This window comes from Macaca fascicularis, chromosome 19 (genome assembly GCF_037993035.2).
Source record: "Macaca fascicularis isolate 582-1 chromosome 19, T2T-MFA8v1.1".
In the NCBI taxonomy this organism is placed as follows: Eukaryota; Metazoa; Chordata; class Mammalia; order Primates; family Cercopithecidae; genus Macaca; species Macaca fascicularis.
In genome coordinates this window covers 55,460,300-55,481,929 of record NC_088393.1, presented here as the reverse complement: position 1 = coordinate 55,481,929, position 21,630 = coordinate 55,460,300, and the positions used below count along the sequence as shown (strand labels likewise).

At 52.4% G+C, this 21,630-nt stretch overlaps 1 protein-coding gene across 6 annotated transcripts in view; it reads left to right on the top strand.

Moving 5' to 3' along the window:
- SLC8A2 (solute carrier family 8 member A2) overlaps nt 1–21,630 on the top strand; it is a 44,707-nt gene that overhangs the window by 10,806 nt on the left and 12,271 nt on the right. For 2 of the 6 annotated variants that reach the window (XM_045380246.3, XM_045380244.3), the window contains exons 3-6: nt 3,539–4,203; nt 13,743–14,165; nt 20,851–20,954; nt 21,105–21,122. In XM_045380246.3, coding sequence (XP_045236181.1) covers nt 3,539–4,203; nt 13,743–14,165; nt 20,851–20,954; nt 21,105–21,122 — 1,210 coding nt within the window. Of the gene's footprint in view, nt 1–3,538; nt 4,204–13,742; nt 14,166–14,340; nt 14,476–20,850; nt 20,955–21,104; nt 21,123–21,630 lie in introns of those variants that run through there. The other 4 variants (XM_074024012.1, XM_045380245.3, XM_045380247.3 and 1 more) reach the window with 3 other exon arrangements.

Here is a 21,630-nt window from a genome sequence, read left to right as displayed (position 1 = left end):
CTGGAGTGCAGTGGCCGGATCTCAGCTCACTGCAAGCTCCGCCTCCCGGGTTTACGCCATTCTCCTGCCTCAGCCTCCCGAGCAGTTGGGACTACAGGCGCCTGCCACCTCGCCCGGCTAGTTTTTTGTATTTTTTTTAGTAGAGACGGGGTTTCACCGTGTTAGCCAGGATGGTCTCGATCTCCTGACCTCGTGATCCGCCCGTCTCGGCCTCCCAAAGTGCTGGGACTACAGGCTTGAGCCACCGCGCCCGGCCTTTTCTTCTTTTTTTTAAGACAGAGTCTTACTCTGTCACCCTGACTGGAGTGCAGTGACGTGATCTCGGCTCACTGCAACCTCCCCGTCCTGGGCTCAAGCAGTTCTCCCACCTCAGTCACCCAAGTAGCTGGGATTACAGATGCACACCACCACACCTGGCTAATTTTGTATTTTTGGTAGAGATGGGGTTTCACCATGTTGGCCAGGCTGTTCTCGAACTCCTGGCCTCAGGTGATCCACCCACTCTGGCCTCCTAAAGTGCTGGGATTACAGGCGTGAGCCACCATTCTTGGCCAGGCAATGTTAATTTCACATCTTCAGTCTTTTTCATGTGTCAGAAACTGAGAATGCTGTGTGCTAGGAATGCATGTGCTCATTCAGTCTTGGAAATGTCCCCATTTTATAGACCAAGAGACGAGATAGTCATCCCTGTGGCAAAGCCAGGCTCCAAACTCAGAGCTGCGCTGGCTGTGCATTGGAACTGGTTTGTTTTTTTTTTTCTTTTTTGAGACGGAGTCTCACTCTGTCGCCCAGGCTGGAATGCAGTGGCGCGATCTCGGCTCACTGCAAGCTCCGCCTCCTGGGTTCACGTCGTTCTCCTGCCTCAGCCTCCTGAATAGCTGGGACTACAGGTGCCCGCCACCGCGCCCGGCTAATTTTTTGTATTTTTAGTAGATACGGGGTTTCACTGTGGTCTCGATCTCCTGACCTTGTGATCCGCCTGCCTCGGCCTCCCAAAGTGCTGGGATTACAGGCGTGAGCCACCGTGCCCGGCCGGAACTGGTTTTATGAGGCAGAAGAGCCAGATGTGTGTCTCTATTAGAGGCAGAGCCTGTCCATGAGGGCCAGGAAGATGCTAAGGAGGCACTGGCGGGAGTCATGGGTGGGGAATTGAGGGTGTTTGGGTGAACAGAGAGCAGGCCCTGGATGATGGGCAAGGTTTGGAGAAGTGGAGGCACCCCCAGGTGATGGGGGAGAAATGGGGCAGGCAGAAAAAAGATGGAGGGAGAGAGAGGCCAGAAGAGACACAGGCTCTGTCCCTTGACAGCAGCTGGGACCACAGGATGGGGATTGTCTATTGCTTGGTAGTGGATGAGGATGTCTGGGTTCCTGGCATCTAGGCAGCTGGGCATGGTTCTCGGCATCTGAAAGGTGGATAGATGGATGAATGAGGAGACCAGGAGAGAAAGAGAACACATACACACATGTGCGCACGCATACACACACACACACATGCACACAGATGGACACACACACATGCCCACACACACACACAGATGGACACACACACATGCACACACACATGCAGGCACACACAGACACACATGCACACACATGCATGCATGCACACACACACATGCACATACACACGTGCATGTGCACACAGAGATGGGGAGTGAGATAGGGAAGGAGAGAGAGAGAAAAGTAGCTCTGGAGAAACACAGATATTGAGAAAGAGAAAGAAACTCACAAGGGACAGAAATAGGTATCTACCAATAGATATAAAAGAAGGACATGGAGACCAGGAGACCGAGGCGACAAGCAAAGAGAGGGAGCCAGAAAGAGAGACAGAGGAGGAGCAAAGGCTAAGAAAACCATTGAGACAGAGGTAAGGAGGGAAAGAGACAGCGGCACACACAGAGAGCGATGGAGAGAGGCAGAGATGAACAGGAACAGAGAGAGATAGAACGAGATGGAGAGAGAGATATAAATGTGGGGGGATGGGGAGAGGCCAGAGACAAAAAGGGAGGACACAGTTAAAAAGAGATGGGAGGAAGGCGAGGGAGAGAGATGGGGAGAGGCAGAGGTGAACAGAAATAAGAGGGAAATAGAGAATAAGTGAGGAACAGAGAGACAAAGAGATGGAGGGGAATGGGAGCAAGGAGAGAGAGAGAAAAGGGGGTAGGGAGAGATGGGAAGAGGCAGAGATGAGCAGAGACAGAGACAGAGAGGGAGGGACAGACAGAACGAGATGGAAAGGGGTGGGAGAAAGGAGAGAGACATGGGGAGAGAGAGAGAGGTGAACAGAGACAAGAGGGACATAGAAACTAAGATAAGGACAGGGGAAAGGAGAGACAGAGAAATGGGGACGGGGAGAGGGAAAAAAGTAGCCCTGGAGAAACACAGATATTGAGAGAGAAAGAGAAAGAAACTCACAAGGGAGAGAGATGGAGATCTACCAAAAGATATAAAAGGGCATGGAGACATGTCCAGACATGGGGAGAGGCAAGAGCCAAACAGAGACCAAAAGGGAGGGACAGAGATAGAAAGAGATGGAGAGAGATGGGGGGAAAGAGAGGGAGAGAGAGAAATGGTGGGGAGAGAGAGAGATGAACAGAGACAAGAGGGAGGTTGAGAGAAACTAAGAGAGGAGCGGGAAAGGAGAGAGAAATGAGGAGGAGGAGAGAGGTGGGGAGAGGCAGAGATGAACAGAGATAGAACAAGATGGAGAGAGATGGGGGAAGGAGAGGGAAAGAGAGAAAGGAGGGGAAATGGAGAACTCCGGGGAGAGAGATGGGGAGAGGCAGAGATGAACAGAGTCAGAGACAAAAAGGGAGGGCCAGAGATAGAAGGAGACAGAGCGAGATGGGGGAAGGAATGGGAGACAGAGAAATGGGGGGAGAGAGAGATGGGGAAAGGCAGAGACAAACAGAGACAGAAGGAGGTGGGGAGAGATGGGAAGAGGGGAGGACAGAGAGACAGGGAGAGGCAGAGATGAACAGAGATTGAGATGGAGAGAGATGAGAGAAGAAGAGGGAGAGAGAGAAATGGGGGAAACAGAACTCGGGAGAGAGACGTGGGGAGAGGCAGAGATGAACAAAAACAGAGACAAGGCTCACACCTATAATCCCAGCACTTTGGGAGCTCGAGGCCGGAGGATCACGAGGTCAGGAGTTCAAGACCAGCCTGGCCAACATGGTGAAACCCCGTCTCTGCTTAAAAAAAAAAAAAAAAAAAAATACAAAAATTAGCTAGGCATGGTGGCGCATGCCTGTAATCCCAGCTACTCTTGGGAGGCTGAGGCGGGAGAATTGCTTGAACCGGTACCCGGGAGGCCAAGGTTCAATGTTTAGTGCGCCGAGGCCGCGCCACTGCACTCCAGCCTGGGCTAGAGAACAAGATTCTGTCTCAAAAACAAAACAAAACAAAACAAAAACAGCAGAGAAAGGGATAGGGAGAGACGGCGGGCTTGGGGGTTGGGGAGAGATGTGGGGAGCGGCAGAGGCGGGGTGGGAGGAGGCGGCCCGCCCGGCCTCACCCTGACGCCCGCCGCCCGCAGGTGTGGGAGGCGCTGCTGACCCTGGTCTTCTTCCCGGTGTGCGTGGTATTCGCCTGGATGGCCGACAAGCGGCTGCTCTTCTACAAGTATGTGTACAAGCGCTACCGCACCGACCCGCGCAGCGGCATCATCATAGGCGCAGAGGGCGACCCCCCGAAGAGCATCGAGCTGGATGGCACGTTCGTGGGCGCCGAGGCCCCAGGCGAGCTGGGCGGCCTGGGCCCGGGCCCCGCAGAGGCACGCGAGCTGGACGCCAGCCGCCGCGAGGTCATCCAGATCCTCAAGGACCTCAAGCAGAAGCACCCGGACAAGGACCTGGAGCAACTGGTGGGCATCGCCAACTACTACGCGCTGCTGCACCAGCAGAAGAGCCGCGCCTTCTACCGCATCCAGGCCACTCGGCTCATGACCGGCGCTGGGAACGTGCTGCGCAGACATGCGGCGGACGCCTCACGCAGGGCATCGCCGGCCGAGGGCGCGGGCGAGGATGAGGACGACGGCGCCAGCCGCATCTTCTTCGAGCCCAGCCTCTACCACTGCCTGGAGAACTGCGGCTCCGTGCTGCTGTCCGTCACGTGCCAGGGTGGCGAGGGCAACAGCACCTTCTACGTGGACTACCGCACTGAGGACGGCTCGGCCAAGGCGGGCTCCGACTACGAGTACAGGTGGGTCCCCCGGGGTGGGGGGTGTGCAGGGGACTGGCGCAGGCCGTGGGTCCCACCGGCAGGCTCATCGCCTGCCGACTGCCTCCTGCAGGATTCATTCGTTCATTCATTCATTCCTGAGAGCCTACTTTGTGCCAGGCGCTGTTCCAGACGTGGGGCACACACCACTGGACCAGGCAGAGAGCATGGCTATCCGAAGGCTACCCCTCCTACCTTCATTATCTACCTCTGGGTTTTTGTTTGTTTGTTTGAGATAGAGTCTTACTATGTTGCCCAGGCTGCAGTGAATGGGACAATCTCCACTCAATGCAACCTCTGCCTCCCAGGTTCCAGTGATTCTTGTGCCTCAGCCTCTTGAGTTGCTGGGATTATAGGCGTGTGCCACCACACTCGGCTTATTTCTGTACTTTTAGTAGAGATGGGGTTTCACCACGTTGGCCAGGCTGGTCTCCAACTCCTTGCCTCAAGTGATCCACCTACCTCGGCCTCCCAGAGTGCTGGGATTACAAGCGTGAGCCATTGTCTGGCCATGTTCTATGTTTTGTTGTCTGGTAAAACAGCTGTCTCCTCATGTGCATAAGAACATTAATGTTTACTGGGCACCTACCATGTGTCAGGCACTGGCCACAGGCACTCAGTGCACATGATGAATGAGACAAACTCTCAGTCTTCACACCACTCCTCCTGCATTCTTTATCTTTCCGTGGTTTTGTGCTGACGCCACACTGTTTTAATTATTGTAGCTCCATTATGTGTATTGCTACCTGGTATAATAAGCCTTCTCCCACCATTACTAAAGTAAAAATGCTTATTGAGCACACACTATATGCCAATAGGTACACCATAGGGAAGAAGACAGCTAAGCTCCTTGCCCTCAAATTGCAATGAGGATACAAACTACTAAACATATAAACACTTGAAGTGGCAATAAGTGTGATGGAGAAAAATAAAATAGGAGTGGAGGAGACAGATGCTGGCTAAAGGTCTTTGGTTCCACCATAAAGCAACTCACCTATCACCCTCTACCATATCTCACAGCCCCAGTCCCACTCCTTACCTCTCTCCTTGCAAATCTGTGATATTCTCTCATTTAACAGTTCCTCCTGAGTACCTACTGTGTGCCAGATGCCTTTATTTAGGGGATCAACCTAGAACAATAACCAAGATAGATAAGATCTCTGTTGTCACGTGGCCCACAAAATTCATCTATTTGTAGTTCTGTCCATGCCACACTATTTTAAGACTTACAGCTTTACAGTATGTTCTTTTCAATGATTTTCACCAGCTTACATCAGGCTTTGAACAGTATGTGTTGTTAATTCATGCACAAGTCTCCCCTTTCCCATAATGACATTTATCATGTGTCTACAATGTGCAAGGAACAGATAAACAGATCTGGCACTGGTGACTAGTGGTGAACAAAACTCATAAAGTCCCTGCCCAAATGGAGCTCACATTCTCCTGGGAAAGACAGGCAATTAGGAAGTAAACACGGATTACATAAAAATGCCAGGTAGTGGTAGGAGCTGTGAAGAAAACTAAATCAGGAGACAGGGAGAAAGAAGGCCAGTGGCTGAGCTCTTCCGAGGTTCTATCTGCTCAGTAGTCTGGCACATCCCCCTTTAATCTTCTCCCTGGGGTACAGCTGAGGCTGAACTGTTCCCAGATCTTTAGTTCTGCCATCAAGCAGCAGTCAATCCCTCATCCCTTTAACCCTCTCTTCCTGGGACTCAGTTTGCTCATCTTCTCTCCTCTCCTCTCTCCTTTCCTCTCCCCTCTCCCCTTTCTCTCCTCTATCTCCTCTACTCTCTCTCCTCTCTTCCTTTCTTCTTTTTCTCAGAGTTTCACCCTTGTTGCCCAGACTTGAGTAGAGTGGTGCAATCTCGGCTCACTGAAACCTCCACCTTCCGGGTTCAAATGATTCTTCTGCCTCAGCCTCCCAAGTAGTTGGGATTATAGGCACCCACCACCACACCCAGCTAATTTTTTGTACTTTTAGAGTAGAGATGGGGTTTCACCATGTTGGTCAGGCTGGTCTTGAACTCCTGACCTCAGGTGATCTACCCACCTCGGCCTCCCAAAGTGCTGGGACTACAGGCGTGAGCCACCGCACCTGGCAGTTCTCTGTTTCATAGATCTTGAGTTCCACCACTGTGTGCCTGGCTGCCTTTTGTAGCCAGTCTTCCCTCTCTGCCCTCATCACTTCTCTTTCCAGTGCTTGGACATTTGTAGGTCTTTCCCTCCACCTCAGTCAGTCCAGGATCCTTTTGTCTGCCCATCTCCATCCACCTTTCCTACCCTGCCCACCCCAGCCTTCCTGGCTCACCGCAGCCTCCACCTCCTGGGCTAAAGTGATCCTCCCACCTCAGCCTCCAAAGTAGCTGGGACTACAGGTGCACGGTGTACTGTGCTCCAGCCTGAGTGAGTGAGACACTGTCTCAAACAAAACAAAACAAAACAAAATGCAACTGTTCACAGGTCTTTGTTCCATCACCCTGTAGCATGGGATCCCTTTGGCCACTCGGTCCATCCTCCCCCAGTGCACCACATCATCCAGATGCCCTCAGTTGAGGGAACTGCATTCACCATATTGGGGCCTGCTTTCAACTATCTTTTCCCCTTTCCACTCCTACCCACCCCTGGTCTGCATTGCCCCCATCTAGAGCCCTGGGGCTTTGCAGAAGGAAGTGAGTACAGGTGTCACCTGCTGGGATAACAGCCCACTTTTTCACTTACAAATGACCTCAGGATCAAGATGGTTTTTATTTTTCATTGTTTTTTGAGACAGGGTCTTGCTCTGTCACTCAGACTGGAGTGCAGTGACACGATCACAGCTCGCTGCAGCCTCAACCTCCTGGGCTCAAGTGATCCTCCCATCTCAGCCTCCCAGGTAGCTGGGACTACAGGTGCGCACCACAGCGCCCATCTGATTTTTATATTTTTTGTAAAGGTGGGTTTTTGCCTTGTTGCCCAGGCTGGTGTGTTTTTGTTTTGTTTTGTCTGAGACAGAGTCTCATTCTGTCACTCAGGCTGGAGCACAGTGGCGCAATCATGGCTCACTGCAATCTCTGCCTCCCAGGCTCAAGCAATCCTCCCACCTCAGCCTCCAGTATAGCTGGGACTACAGGCACATGCCAACAAGCTTGGTTAATTGTTTTGTTGTTGTTGCTGTTGCTGTTGTTGTTGTTTTGGTATGTTTTGTAGAGACAAGGTTTCACCATGTTGCCCAGGCTGGTCTTGAACTCCTGGGCTCAAGCAGTCCACCCGCCTTAGCCTCCCAAAATGCTGGGATTACAGGTGTGAGCTACTGCACCTGGCCAGGACCAAGATGTTTGAAGTGAAGGAGGAAATGCTGTTCAGTGGTAGAACCAAAGGGCTAGGAAGAGTCAACATCTTCCTACCCTTCCTACCCTATCCTGGTAGACATTCAAGGCCTGGCATTGCTTATTAAGGCACCTTAGGCCAAAGACTGGGAGGAAGGAGACTTGGGTTCCAGTCCCAAGTCTGGACCGTGTTCCTTGGGCAAATTCCTGACTCAGTCTGAGCAGGCAGGTCTGCCATGTACAGTTGTTGAAGTTGTGCACTGCATAAAAGCACCATATCTGAGGAAGCTGTCCTCATAGTAGACAGTGTAGATTTGCATTTCTATTATAACAGTTTCCTGACTTATGGAAATAAGTGTCTTGAAGAAGGAAAGCCTTTTTCTAAGTTTCCCACAGGTTCACACGGGCTAGGGTGGCCCTGTGAGCCTAGTTTCTCCAAACTAAACGTGATCTCTGAGAACCCCAAAACACAGCTGTTCCAAGATTCTGAGATTTAATCCCCTATGATGCTGACACACTAAGGGTCTGAAGTTCTAAGATTCTAGAATTCTAACATTTTGATATTCTTTATTTTTTTGAGACTGAGTCTCATTCTGTCTCTTAGAACAATCTCGGCTCACTGCAACCTCTGCCTCCCAGGTTCAAGCGATTCTCGTGCCTCAGCGTCTTAAGTAACTGGGATTACAGGTGTGCACCACCTCACCTGGCTAATTTTTGTATTTTTAGTAGAGATTGGGTTTCACCATGTTGGCCAGGCTGGTCTTTTTTTTTTTTTTTTTTTTTTTGAGACGGAGTCTCGCTTTGTCGCCCAGGCTGGAGTGCAGTGGCCGGATCTCAGCTCACTGCAAGCTCCGCCTCCCGGGTTTACGGCATTCTCCTGCCTCAGCCTCCCGAGTAGCTGGGACTACAGGCGCCCACCACCTCGCCCGGCTAGTTTTTTGTATTTTTAGTAGAGACGGGGTTTCACCATATTAGCCAGGATGGTCTCGATCTCCTGACCTCGTGATCCACCCGTCTCGGCCTCCCAAAGTGCTGGGATTACAGGCTTGAGCCACCGCGCCCGGCCCGGCCAGGCTGGTCTTAAACTCCTGACCTCAGGTGATCCATCCACCATGACCTCCTATAGTGCGGGGATTACAGGCGTGAGCCACCACACCTGGCCAACATTTTGGTATTCTAATTCAAACCCCATCCAGTCTCTGACTTGATGGCTTTAAGATTTTTGTCTTCTCAGATTCTGTGTCCAGTGCTGGAACACAAGTTCTGTGAATCTAGTCTTCTATGATTCTCATGCCTGGCTTCTAAAGTCCCCATGTTATTTTTCTCCCAAACCCTTTTTTTTTTTTTAAGACAGAGTCTTGCTCTGTTGCCTAGGCTGGAGTGCAATGGCTCAATCTCCGCTCACTGCAACCTCCACCTCCCAGGTTCAGGCAATTCTCCTGCCTCAGCCTCCTGAGTCGCTGGGATTACAGGTGTGTACCACCATGCCCAGCTAAGCCAAACTCTTTTTTTCTTAGACACAGGGTCTTGCTATGATGCCCTGGGTGGACTCAAAGTCCTGGGCTCAAGTGATCCTCCTGCCTCAGCCTCCCAAGTAGCTGGGACTACAGCCACCACATCCTACATTTTATTTTGAAAAACTTCACACCTACAGCAGGGCTACAAGAACAGTTTGATGAACTGTCATATCACCTTCATCCACAGTCACCAATTGTTCACATTTTATCCTGTTGGCTTTTAATCTCTGTCTTTAATATTTAATAATATTAATAATTGTGGGACAGGCACAGTGGCTCATGCCTGTAATCCCAGTACTTTGGGAGGCCGAGGCAGGTGGATCACCTAAGGTCAGGAGTTTGAGACCAGCCTGCCCAACATGGCAAAACCCTGTCTCTACTAAAAATGCAAAAATTAGCCATGCTTGGTGGCGCACGCCTGTAATCCCAGCTACTTGGGAGGCTGAGGCAGGAGAATTGCTCGAACCCGGGAGTCGGAGGTTGCAGTGAGGCAAGATCACACCACTGCACTCCAGCCTGGGAGACAGACCAAGACTCTCTCTCAAAACAATAAAAAATAAAAACTAGCTGGGCATGGTAACGTGTGCCTGTAGTCCCTGCTACTCAGGAGGCGGAAGTAGGGGAATCACTTGAGCCCAGGAGGCAGAGGTTGCAGTGAGCCAAGATTGTGCCACTGCACTCCAGCCTGGATGACAGAGCCAGACTCTGTCTCAAAATAATAATAAAAGAATAACAACAATAATAATTGTGACACTCTGTGACCACGAATTGCAAATACTATGACCTTCATGCCTACATACTTGAGCGTGCATCTTTTGAGAATAACGGCATTCTCCTACCTAATCACAATACTACGTTCTCACTCAAAAAATCTAACGCTGGATTGATATTGTTAACTCAATGTCAATTAAGTGATGCACAGCCCGTGTTTCCATTTTCCCAGTCATCCCTGTAATATCTTTGGTAGCTGTATTTTCACTCCTGCCCTCTCTTCCCATTTGATCCAGAACCACACGTTGCATTTCCCTGTCAAATCTCTTTAGTCTCCTTCAGTCTGGATCAGTTTCTCAGCCTTCTCATGACTTTTGCGACCTGATGCTTTTGAAGATGATAGTCCAGTTACTAGAATGATGGTCAATCTGGGTTTGTCTAATGCTTCCTGGTGATTAGAGTCCCGCACCTTTGGCAGGAATCTCATGGAAGAGATGCTCTATCCCCCGGGTGCATTGTATCAGGAGGAACATGATGTCCACTCGTCCATTACTGTGATGCCCAGTTTAATTGTTTGGTAAAGATGGTGCTAAATCTTTGGATTAATTGTTTGGCAAAGATGATGCTACAGGATGTATGCGGTGGATCATGCCTGCAATCACAACACTTTGGGTGCCCAAGGCCGGCGGATTGCTTGAGCCCAGGAGTTCAAGACCAGCCTGGGCAACATGGCAAAACATGGCAAAACCAAAAGTATAAAAAGTAGCCAGGTGTGGTGGCACGAGCCTGTAGTCCCGGCTGCTTGAGAGGCTGAAGCGGGAGGACCGCTTGAGCCCAGGAGGTCCAGGCTGCAGTGAGCTGGGATTGTGCAACTGCACTCCAGCCTGGATGACAGAACAAGATCCTGTCTCAAACAAAAACAAACAAAAAAAGGGCTGGGCGCGGTGTCTCACGCCTGTAATCCCAGCACTTTGGGAGGCCAAGGCAGGCAGATCACGAGGTCAGGAGTTTGAGACCAGCCTGGCCAACATGGTGAAACCCCATCTCTACTAAAGATCCAAAAAATTAGCTGAGCATGGTGGCATGCATCTGTAATCCCAGCTACTTGGAAGGCTGAGGCAGGAGAATCGCCTAAACCCGGGAAGCGGAGGTTGCAGTCAGCCGAGATCGTGCCACTGCACTCCAGCCTGGGCGACAGGGCGAGACGCCATCTCTCCACATTACCACATTCTACTGATCCCTTTATCCTTGACATGTAAATGTCTCCTATCCCATGACTTTAGGACTCTAAGATTCTAATATTAATATGTGGGTATCACTAGCCGTCATTGTTCTCGCTGTGCCTCTGGGTGCTTTCCCTGTATCAATTCAGTCCTCACGACAGTGCCAGGAGGTAAACACTATTATTAGCCCATTCCACAGATAAGGAAACTGAGGCTTAGAGGACTGCAGAATCCTGACTGCCCAAGATCACACAGCTGGCATGGCGGCCAAGCTGGGCTTGAAGCAGGTTAGCCCACCTGGGTGCTCCATCACCATGGACAGCGAATCCCTAGCTAAGGGACTCCCTCGTCCCTCCACTGCAGGTCTTTTCACCACGTTCTACATCCCCTACCTCTTGCCAGAACCTTGGGGTCCCTCTCTTCCTCCCACAGAGCTGGAGAACTGGAGCCCGACCCCCTCCCCACACCCACCTTTTTGAGACGGAGTCTTGCTCTGTTGCCCAGGCTGGAGTGCAGTGACGTGATTTCGGCTCACTGCAACCTCCGCCTCCCCAGTTCAAACAATTCTCATGCCTCAGCTTCCAGAGTAGCTGGGACTACAGGCATGCACCGCCACACCCACTAATTTTTGTATTTTTAGTAGAAACAGGTTTTCACCGTGTTGGCCAGGCTGGTCTCGAACTCCTGACCTCAAGTCATCCATTCACCTCAGCCTCCCAAAGTGTTGGTATTACAGGCGTGAGCCACCGCGCCTGGCCCCAGAACTCCTTTAATGTGAAAGTGATAGTGAATGCATATGGATTCAGAGATGGTGCTGAGCCCCTTACATGCACAGTACAAGGGATCGGGGAAAGGATAGATTTTCAAGATTCCTTAACATCCCAGAGTCATGCTGATGTCTGCAACCCTGCCAGGAAGAGCCCACCTACGCCATGACCCCTCAGAATTTCACTCTGACTAATCTAACGTCACTGCCTTGTTCCCTCCCCGGCTCTCCCCATTACAAGAATCTTATGGGTGCTTCAGAGATTTACACAACTGTTCCTCTTTTAACACCAAGTCAGTTCACGTCCCTCCTCTGCTTGGAATGTCCCTCCTTTGCTTGAAGCTTCACAGGGCTCCTCCCTCACTCAGGGTAAATGCAGCAGTCTTCACTGTGGCCCACCCAGGCCCTAGGAGATCTGCCTGTTCCCACTGTGATGTCATCTCCCACCCTCTCGCCCTGGCTCCCTCTGCTGTCGCCATGCCGGTCTCCCTACAGTTCCTTGAACAGGTGACCTGTCCCTAGGTCAGATGCTGTCCGGCTGTCCAGCTTCAGGTCAGGGCATTCGCATTGCCCGTTCCCTTTACCAAACATACTCTTTTTGGCCAGGCGCGGTGGCTCACGCCTGTAATCCTACCACTTTGGGAGGCCAAAACAGGTGGATCTCTTGAGGTCAGGAGTTCGAGACCAGCCTGGCCAACATGATGAAACCCTGTCCATACAAAAAATACACAAAATTAGCCGGCATGGTGGCGGGCACCTGTAGTCCCAGCTACTCGGGAGGCTGAGGTGGGAGAATCCCTTGAACCCAGGAGGGGAGGTTGCAGTGAGCCGAGATGGAGACACTGCACTCCAGCCTGGATGACAGAGCAAGACTCTGTCTCAAAAAACAAAACAAAACAAAACAAAACAAAAAAACTCTTTTCCAGGCATCCTCCCCATGGCTCACTCCCTCCCCTCCTTCAGGTCTCTGCTCAAATGTTACCTCCTCCAAAAAGCTTTCTTGACCATGCCAACAGCTCCCTCTCCTCACTCCCTACCCTCCTGACTGTTTCTCTTGATAGCACCATCGCCACCTGAACATCCTATGTTTGTTTATTGTTCATTCTTCTGCACTAAAACAGAATCTGAAAACTTCTTACTGCTGCCATTCCCCCAACACTTAAAACAATGCCTGGCACACAACCCGTCAGTATCTGTTGAATTAATGAACCGTAATTAAATCATTAAATGTGCAATTGTCATGGTGATATGGCTCTCCCATGGGGCTGTGAACCCTGTGAGGACAGGGCCTGGTTACTGCTGTGTCCCCAGCACCACTCAGCACAAGACACAGAACGGCTACCCTTAGGAGTGTTTGCTGAATGAATGAATGATACCAAGTTAAGGTGTATGGACTTTCTCTTAGGGGCATCTGGGAAGGGCTTTTATCAGAGGAATGAGAGTCCTTTCTGGGTCCTATATCCCTGCCACTCAAAATGTGACCAGGACATCCCCCTGGAGCTCATTAGAAATGCGATTCTAGAAACCCGGGAGCTTCTGAACCAGAATCTGCATTTTCACAAGATCCACCAGGGGATTCATATGCACATTAAGGTTTGAGAAGCAGGGATGTAGAACACCCCAGGCTGTCTCTTAACTCTTGGACTTTGCATGTGCTGTTCCTTCTGCCTCGAGTATGCCCACCCGCTAATGCCTCCTCCAGGAAGCCTGCCCTGATCTCAACCTTATCCTTACCTGTTCTGCTCCTCACAAATTCCACGCAGGGAGGGGCCCACTCTGTCTTGTTCCCGCTCTGCAGCCCTTCCTCCAGGACGCCCACCCTGATTCACCCTCAGTATTACTTCTTTAGTGCCTGTCGACCCTCATACTTGGGAGTTCTCCTACGGCACCTGCCCCTCCTCTGGGAAGCACGTCCAGACCCCTCCCACCCCCACCCCGTACAACACACAGCCGATGACCGACCCTCACCCCGCTCTTCCCGCTCCCCACCCCGCCGCAGCGAGGGCACGCTGGTGTTCAAACCAGGCGAGACGCAGAAGGAGCTGCGCATCGGCATCATCGACGACGACATCTTCGAGGAGGATGAGCATTTCTTCGTGCGGCTGCTGAACCTGCGCGTGGGCGATGCACAGGGCATGTTCGAGCCGGACGGCGGCGGGCGGCCCAAGGGGCGGCTGGTGGCGCCGCTGCTGGCCACCGTCACCATCCTGGACGACGACCACGCAGGCATCTTCTCCTTCCAGGACCGCCTGCTGCACGTGAGCGAGTGCATGGGCACCGTGGACGTGCGCGTCGTGCGCAGCTCGGGCGCGCGCGGCACCGTGCGCCTCCCTTACCGCACGGTGGACGGCACGGCGCGCGGCGGCGGCGTGCACTATGAGGACGCGTGCGGAGAGCTGGAGTTTGGCGACGACGAGACCATGTGAGCACTCCCGCGGCGGCCCGGAGAGGGGTGGGGCTTCGGAATGGGCGTGGCCTGGGTGAGCCGTGCCCACATCGCGGGCCGGTCCTTGTGGAGGGGCGGGGCTTGCGTGGCTGTACCCACAAAGTGGGCGGGGCTTCACTGAGCAGCTGGGCCCTCCGGAGGGGCGGGGCCTGAGTGAATCGTGCTCCAAAGTGGGCTGGGCCTCGGGAGGGACCGGGCCCGGGTGAGCTGTGTCCACAATGTGTGCGGGGCCTGATGGGGTTGTGACTGAAATGAAGAGGCAAGGCCCAGAGGGGCGTCTGGACAGGTGAGAAGAGGGTCCCAAGGAGGAAGGGTGGACGAGGTGAGGAGAGATGGGACAGGGGCCTGGAGAGAGCAGTGTGGGGCCTTAATTGGTAGCTGGTGGAGTGTGTCCTGAAGAAGAGGTCCCAGGGAGATGTGGGGAGGGGCCTGTGGAGGTGAGACGCTGTCTGTGGCTGTGAAGAAGGGGCGGGTCTAGAGCGATGGGTGGGGTCTGGGTTTGGACGTACGACACCAGGAAATGGGAAAATGGATATGGACTGCGGAAGAAAGCGGGGCCTAACGAGATGGGTGGGGTCTGAGGAGGCATAGCTAGGGAAGGGGTGGAGCTTCTGGGTATGAGGAAGAACCTGGGGAAATAGCGGGACACCTAAGGGGAATGTGGGCGAGGCTTTGGGAAAAGATGGTGCTGGAATCTGGGGGCCTGCGAAGGCAGGGCAGGGCCTGGGGAGACACTGGGGAGCCTGAGGGCTGGGATTTGGGAAAATGGGGTTTGGGGAGGTGGGCTGGCTGGATACACTCAAGACACACACATGTGGACAGACATTTACAGATCAAACACAAAGCCATTTATTTTTATTTATTTATTTATTTTTTTTTTTGAGACGGAGTCTCGCTCTGTAGCCCAGGCTGGAGTGCAGTGGCCGGATCTCAGCTCACTGCAAGCTCCGCCTCCCGGGTTCACGCCCGTTCTCCGGCCTCAGCCTCCCGAGTAGCTGGGACTACAGGCGCCCGCCACCTCGCCCGGCTAGTTTTTTGTATTTCTTAGTAGAGACGGGGTTTCACCGTGTTATCCAGGATGGTCTCGATCTCCTGACCTCGTGATCCACCCGTCTCGGCCTCCCAAAGGGCTGGGATTACAGGCTTGAGCCACTGCGCCCGGCCCACAAAGCCATTTATAGGCACCACACACACAAAGACACACATGGCAGGGCCAGGCGTGGTGGTCCACACCTGTAGTCCCAGCACTTTGGGAGGCCGAAGCAGGAGGATCATGTGAGGCCAGGAGTTCGAGAGCAACCTGGGCAACATAGCAAGACTCGTACTCTAAAAATAATTGTTTCAAATTAGTGGTGGCGCATGCTTGTAGTACCAGCACTTTAGGAAACTGAGGCGGGAGGATGGCTTGACCCTTGGAGTTGGAGACCAGCCTCTACTCTACTAAATTTTTTTAAAAAATTAATTGGGCATGGTGGTGTGCACTTGTAGTGCCAGCTACTTGGGAAGCCAAAGCAGGAAGATGGCTTGAGCCCACGAGTGAGATGCTGTAATGAGCTGTGATCACCCATTGCCCTCCAGCCTGGGCGATACAGTGAGACCCTGTCTCAAATAAAAGCAAAAAAACAAAACAAAACAAAACAAAAACACATGCAGACACACATAAAGGCACAGACACGTACACTAAATTATAGAGTCAGGGCTGTTCTCATGCCCAGATCCCTGGCCACCCCTTACACAGGTGCCCAAGTGTCCTCCCATGTGTGCCTGCAGCCTCACATTCCCCCACCCGCCTGCCCAGGAAGCAGGCAGCGCCTGCCCCTCCTCTGCCCGCTCCCTTCCGCCCCCGCATGCCCGTCTGTCTCCCTCCTCTCTGCCGCCCACGCGCCTCCTACTCAAGCGGAGTCCCCACCGCGCTCCCCCTCCCTCCTCCTCCCAGCCTCTGCGCCTCCGCCTTGGGCAGCACTCAGTTTCTCACTGCGCTCGCTGTCTCTTCATCTCTCCCTCTGCATCTCTGCATCTCTCACTCCCTGGGCTGACTCTCTGGGTCTCTGCGTCTCTGTTCATCTGCGGCTCTCTGTCCCCAGCCCCTCGCTCTCTGACTCAGCTTACATTGTAGGCACACTCTCCACACCTTTCCTTCTCTCTCTCTGTCTGGCTTGGTCTCCATCTCAGGGCTGTTGAGAACTTGGGTTGGGGGCTGCGAGAGGCACCATCCCAGACCCCTCTCTCACACCAAGAGATAAGGGGAATGGAGAGTTTTATTTCTTCTTCTTCCAGTCCTTCTTGTAGTCCAACCTGCTTCCCTCCTGCTGCTGCAACCCCACAGGCCCTCTCCTCCCCCACACGGCTTCCCCAGGCTGGGACACCCTCTGTCCCCCACCCCCACAAGCTCCCAGCTGTGGCGTCAGAAGACAGAGAACAGGAGGCTAATTAGTGTTCAGGGAAACTCTTCCTTCCTCTGATGGGCAGGCGCTAATTAGAGGCGCTTTGAAGCAGCTGGGCTAGAGGAGCAACTCAGAGATGGAGGAGAGACACACGGAGACAGGGTGGCAGGAGAGCATGAGAGACACCGAGACAGAGACCCAGAGATAGACGCAGGGAGAGCTGAAGACAGAATAACAGAACTGGAGAGAGCAACGGAACAGAGAGACACAGAAAGCCAGGAACTTAGAGGCCGGGCGCGGTGGCTCACGCCTGTAATCCCAGCACTTTGGGAGGCCAAAGCGGGTGGATCACTTGAGGTCAGGAGTTTGAGACCAGCCTGACCAATAGGATGAAACCCGTGCCTACTAAAAATACAAAAATTAGCCAGGCTTGGTGGCATACACCTGTAATTCCAGCTACTCGGGAGGCTGAAACAGGAGAATCGCTTGAACCCAGCAGGCAAAGGTTGCAGTGAGCCGAGATCGCACCATTGCACTCCAGCCTGGGCAAAGAGCGAAACTCCATCTCAAAAAAAAAAAAACAAAAAAAAACAAAAAAAAAAACACAGAGAGAGATGCCTCGAGAGAGGGAGAGAGGTGGATATTGAGAGACTGAGATGGAGGGAGACTGAAAGGCAGAGAGACACGGAGGCGATAAAGACACTCATGGAGGAGAGAGACTCTGGCCCAGGGAAGAAGAGGTTCTCACGATGCGGCAGAGAGAAAAGGGAGTTGGAGTCAGTGAGAGACAGGAGAGGAGGAGACTGGGTCAGAGATCAGAGGCCGGCAGGGGAGGGCAGGAGAATGGAGGTTTCAGGAAACAAGGGGGCAGGCTGGGGAGGAAATCTGCTTCCTTTGATATCAGGAAGTCCTGCTTTGGTCTAACTCGAGACCCTCTTGCTGATTCCTGCGCACTGGGATTCTCCTGCGTCTGGGTCCTCTGAGGGCGCATCTACCAGGGCGCAGTTGGCGTGCCTGTCACTGTACGTCAGTCACTGTGTGTCAGCGGATCGCAGCGTGTCTGCGAGAGTGAGCGACAGAGGTGTGTGTGTGTCACCCTGTCAGCGTGTCACTGTGTCGGCAGCTGTCTGTGTGTGTCACGGTGTATGAAGAGCATGTCTCCGGAGACCCTCCCTCCTCGCCGGCCCCAGCATTTCAGCACCGCGGACAGCTCACAGCCCTTGCCGAGGTCGGGGGCGGCCCTTTCTTTCCACCCACAGAAAATTGAAAATATCCTGGAACCAGGAGGGTGGAGGTGGGCGGATGTCCCCACATGGCCGTCTTGTGTGCGCCTGTCCTTGCGCGGGTGTCGCTGTGTCTTGTGCGTGTTTGTGTGTTGAGATGCGTCTTTTGAATGACTGCCTGATTGAAACTCTTCTGCTTGAAGTGCGTTGACTTTGGTTACTCCGTTCTTTAGACTCTGAGAGACAGAGACAGGGAGAGAAGAATCCAGATAAAGAAGGGCGGACCGGGTGCGGTGACTCACACCTGTAACCGCAGCACAGGGGAGGCCAAGGTGGGAGGATCACTTGAGGCCAGGAATTCAAGACCAACCTGGGCAACATAGTGAGATCTTGTCTCTATAAAATATTTAAAAGTATCCAGGTGTGGTGGGGCATGCTTATATTTCCAGCTACTTAGGAGGCTGAGGTGGGAGGATTGCTTGAGTCCTGGAGATCAAGGCTGCAGTGAGCCATGATTATGCCACTGCACTCCAGCCTGGGCAACAGAGCGAGACTTTGTCTCAGAAAAAGGGAGGGCAGAAAGATGAGAAGAGACTGAGACAGAGAACGGAGAGAGTCAGAGTCAGAGAGAGAGACTGCTGGAGAATCAGAGACAGACAGAGTCAGAGATGGAGAGATAGACCCAGAGAAGCTGAGAGAGGCAGAGAGAGAAAAGATGATGGAAAATGTAGGGACAGAGATGCAGAGAGCCACTGAAGGAAGTAAAGAGACACCAAGAGGCGTCAGGAGTGAGATGTAAGGTACGAGCGTCTAGGTGGTACCGCAGTGAGGGGCTGCAGGGTGGCGATGTCACCAAGGCTGTGGTGGGGGAGTCGTGCTAACTGACGGGCATCTGGTCCATGCAGTCTTGCCACTGCAGTGGGAACGGCTGTAGGGTGTGATGGCGTGTGGGTGTGGGCGGTGTGATCGGCTGTGCTTCCTCGATTGGGTGACTGTGTGGGCTGGGTGTTTGTGTTTCTGGGTTCTGGGGCCAGGCCTTGTGGGACTACATGGTTCCTACAGCTGAAAGAGTTGCCAGTGGCAGAGTTGTGGGCACTCTGGGTTTGTGGATCTTCGGGGTCAAGGGGTGTGGGTTGTGTGCCTGAAGGTGACAGGTAACTTTTGGCTGTTTCCTGCCACCCCCTGGTTACCATAGGAGCAGAGATGCTGAGAAAATCAGTTAGCATCAGTACTTGGTTAACTCTCCAAATCTGGTTGGGATGGAAAACAGGAAGCCGAGGATTTTCTGTGCTGAAGATTGGAGTTAGCGAAATATGTATGGAGGGTGTGCTCCATGCCAGAGACTGTTCTGGGTGTTGGAGATAGAACAAAAAGCATAAATGAACTTACCTGGGGGAACTTAAATTTAAAAATGGGGAAGCAAATGGTAAATAATGAACAATAAACTAAATAAATGTTAGAGGGTGTTAGAAGGTGATATTTAAAGAAGACAGGCCAGGTACTGTGGCTCACATCTGTAATCCCAGCACTTTGGGAGGCCAAGATGGGAGGATCACTTGAGGCCAGGAGTTCAAGACCAGCCTGGGCAATGTAGTGAGACCCCATCGCCACAAAACATAAAAAATTAACTGAGCATGGTGGTGCATGCCTGTAGTCCCAGCTACGTGAGAGGCTGAGGCAAAAGGATCGCTTGAGCCCAGGAGTTTGAGGCTGCATTGAGCTATGATTGCACCACTGCACTCCAACCTGGGTGACACAGCAAGACCTGGTCTCCAAAAATAATAATAAATACACTAAAAAGAAAGACAACAGAGCAGTGTAAAGGAGTGCTGGGGTGGGAGCAGTGAGGGATTTCACTATTAAATAAGATGGAAGGAGTGGGCCTCATTGAGAAGGTGAAGTTTGAATGAAAAACTGGAAGAACTGAGGAAGTGAGCCTCAGGGAAGAGTGTTCTAGGCAGAGGGAACAGCCAGCGCAAAAGCCCTGAGGCATAAGCAGGCCTGGCTTGTTCAAGGAATAGCAAAGAGGCCAGAAAGAGAATGAGTACTAGATTGCAGGGGGTCTTGTGGGCCATTCTAAGGACCTTGCCTTTCATTCTTTGAGAGATAGAGCCATGCAAATGTTTTGCACAGGGGACGGACCCAGTCTGACCTTGGTTCTATCAGGATCACTCTGGCTGCTCTTGGAAGAACAGACTGGGGCGGTGCGGATGAAGCTGAAGCATGAGATTATTTAGGAGGCAACTAGTAATCTAGGGTAGGAGACAATAGTGGCTGGGCTGGAGCGCAGGGGTTAACAGTCTGGATTCTGACAGTTGTGTGTTCAAAACCTGTCTCAACCATGAGCTCATACTGCTTTACTTTTATTATTATTATTATTATTATTTTTTGAGATGGTGTCTCGCTCTGTTGCCAGGCTGGAGTGCAGTGGCGTAATCTCAGCTCATTGCAACCTCCATCTCCCAGGTTCAAGCGATTCTCCTGCTTCAGCCTCCTGAGTAGCTGGGACTACAGGCGCACGCCACCACACCCAGCTAATTTTTGTATTTTTAGTAGAGACAGGGTTTCACCATGTTGGCCAGGATGGTCTCAATCTCTTGACCTCGTGATCCGCCCGCCTTGGCCTTCCAAAGTGCTGGGATTACAGGCATGAGCCACCGTGCTCAGCCTATTTTTTGAAATAAATTATTTAATATAAATAGAGATGGGATCTCAATATATTGCCCAGGCTGGTCTCGAACTCCTGGCCTCAAGTAACTCTCCCTCTCAGCCTCCCAAAGTTCTGGGGTGACAGGCAGAGCCACCACCCCCGGAATGCTTTACTTTAATCAGACTCAGCTTCCTTACCAGTGCCTGGTTTTGTTTCTGTCAAATGGGGATGATAATAGAGCCTTCGTCCCTGCGTGGTGGTGAGGATTCAATGAGAGTCTGGGGTCTGGGACAGAGGAGGTGCTGGGAAAACTGGTTGGCTGCCAGGAGGGCTGCTTGGTGATTCTTGGTGATTCTGGGAGGCTTATGCTGGGTGTTCTGCCTCCCCCTTTGCCCCACTCACAGGAAAACTCTTCAGGTGAAGATAGTTGATGACGAGGAATATGAGAAAAAGGATAATTTCTTCATTGAGCTGGGCCAGCCCCAGTGGCTTAAACGAGGGATTTCAGGTGAGAGGTGGCCAGTGGGCTGTGGGAGAATTAAGGGGTCCAGGGTTGGGGGACTTTCAGGGGCTCAATTGCAGGCACTCCTTAAAGCTCGTGGACCTGAGCTTCGTGGGGAACTGATCTCACTGTCTGCCTGTCTCTGTTTCTCCCCAGCTCTGCTACTCAATCAAGGTGAGTGAAGTCACCTCTGGGCTCTGAGTGGGGAGGAGCCACTGGAAGAGGGCCTGGGGGAGGGTCCCAGCCCCAAAGTTACCCTTCCAGGTTGGGTTTGAGGCAGATTGGAGGTGAGATAAAGGCAGATTGAGGGCTGGGGGACGATGGGGGCTGGCCTGAGAGTTGGTGGTGCCGGTGTGAGTTTGAGATTACAGTGAGCATTTTGGAGGTCAAGATTATGTCTGTAACATGGTGAAACCCCCGTCTCTTGTAAAGATACAAAAATTACCTGGGTGAGGCCGGGTGCGGTGGCTCATGCCTGTAATCCCAGCACTTTGGGAGACTGAGGAGGGTGGATCACCCGAGGTCAGGAGTTAGCGAGCAGCCTGACCAACATGGTGAAACCCCATCTCTACTAAAAATACAAAATTAGCCGGGCCTGATGATGCACTCCTGTAATCCCAGCTACTCAGGAGGCTGAGGCAGGAGAATCGCTTGAACCCGGGAGGTGGAGGTTGCGGTGAGC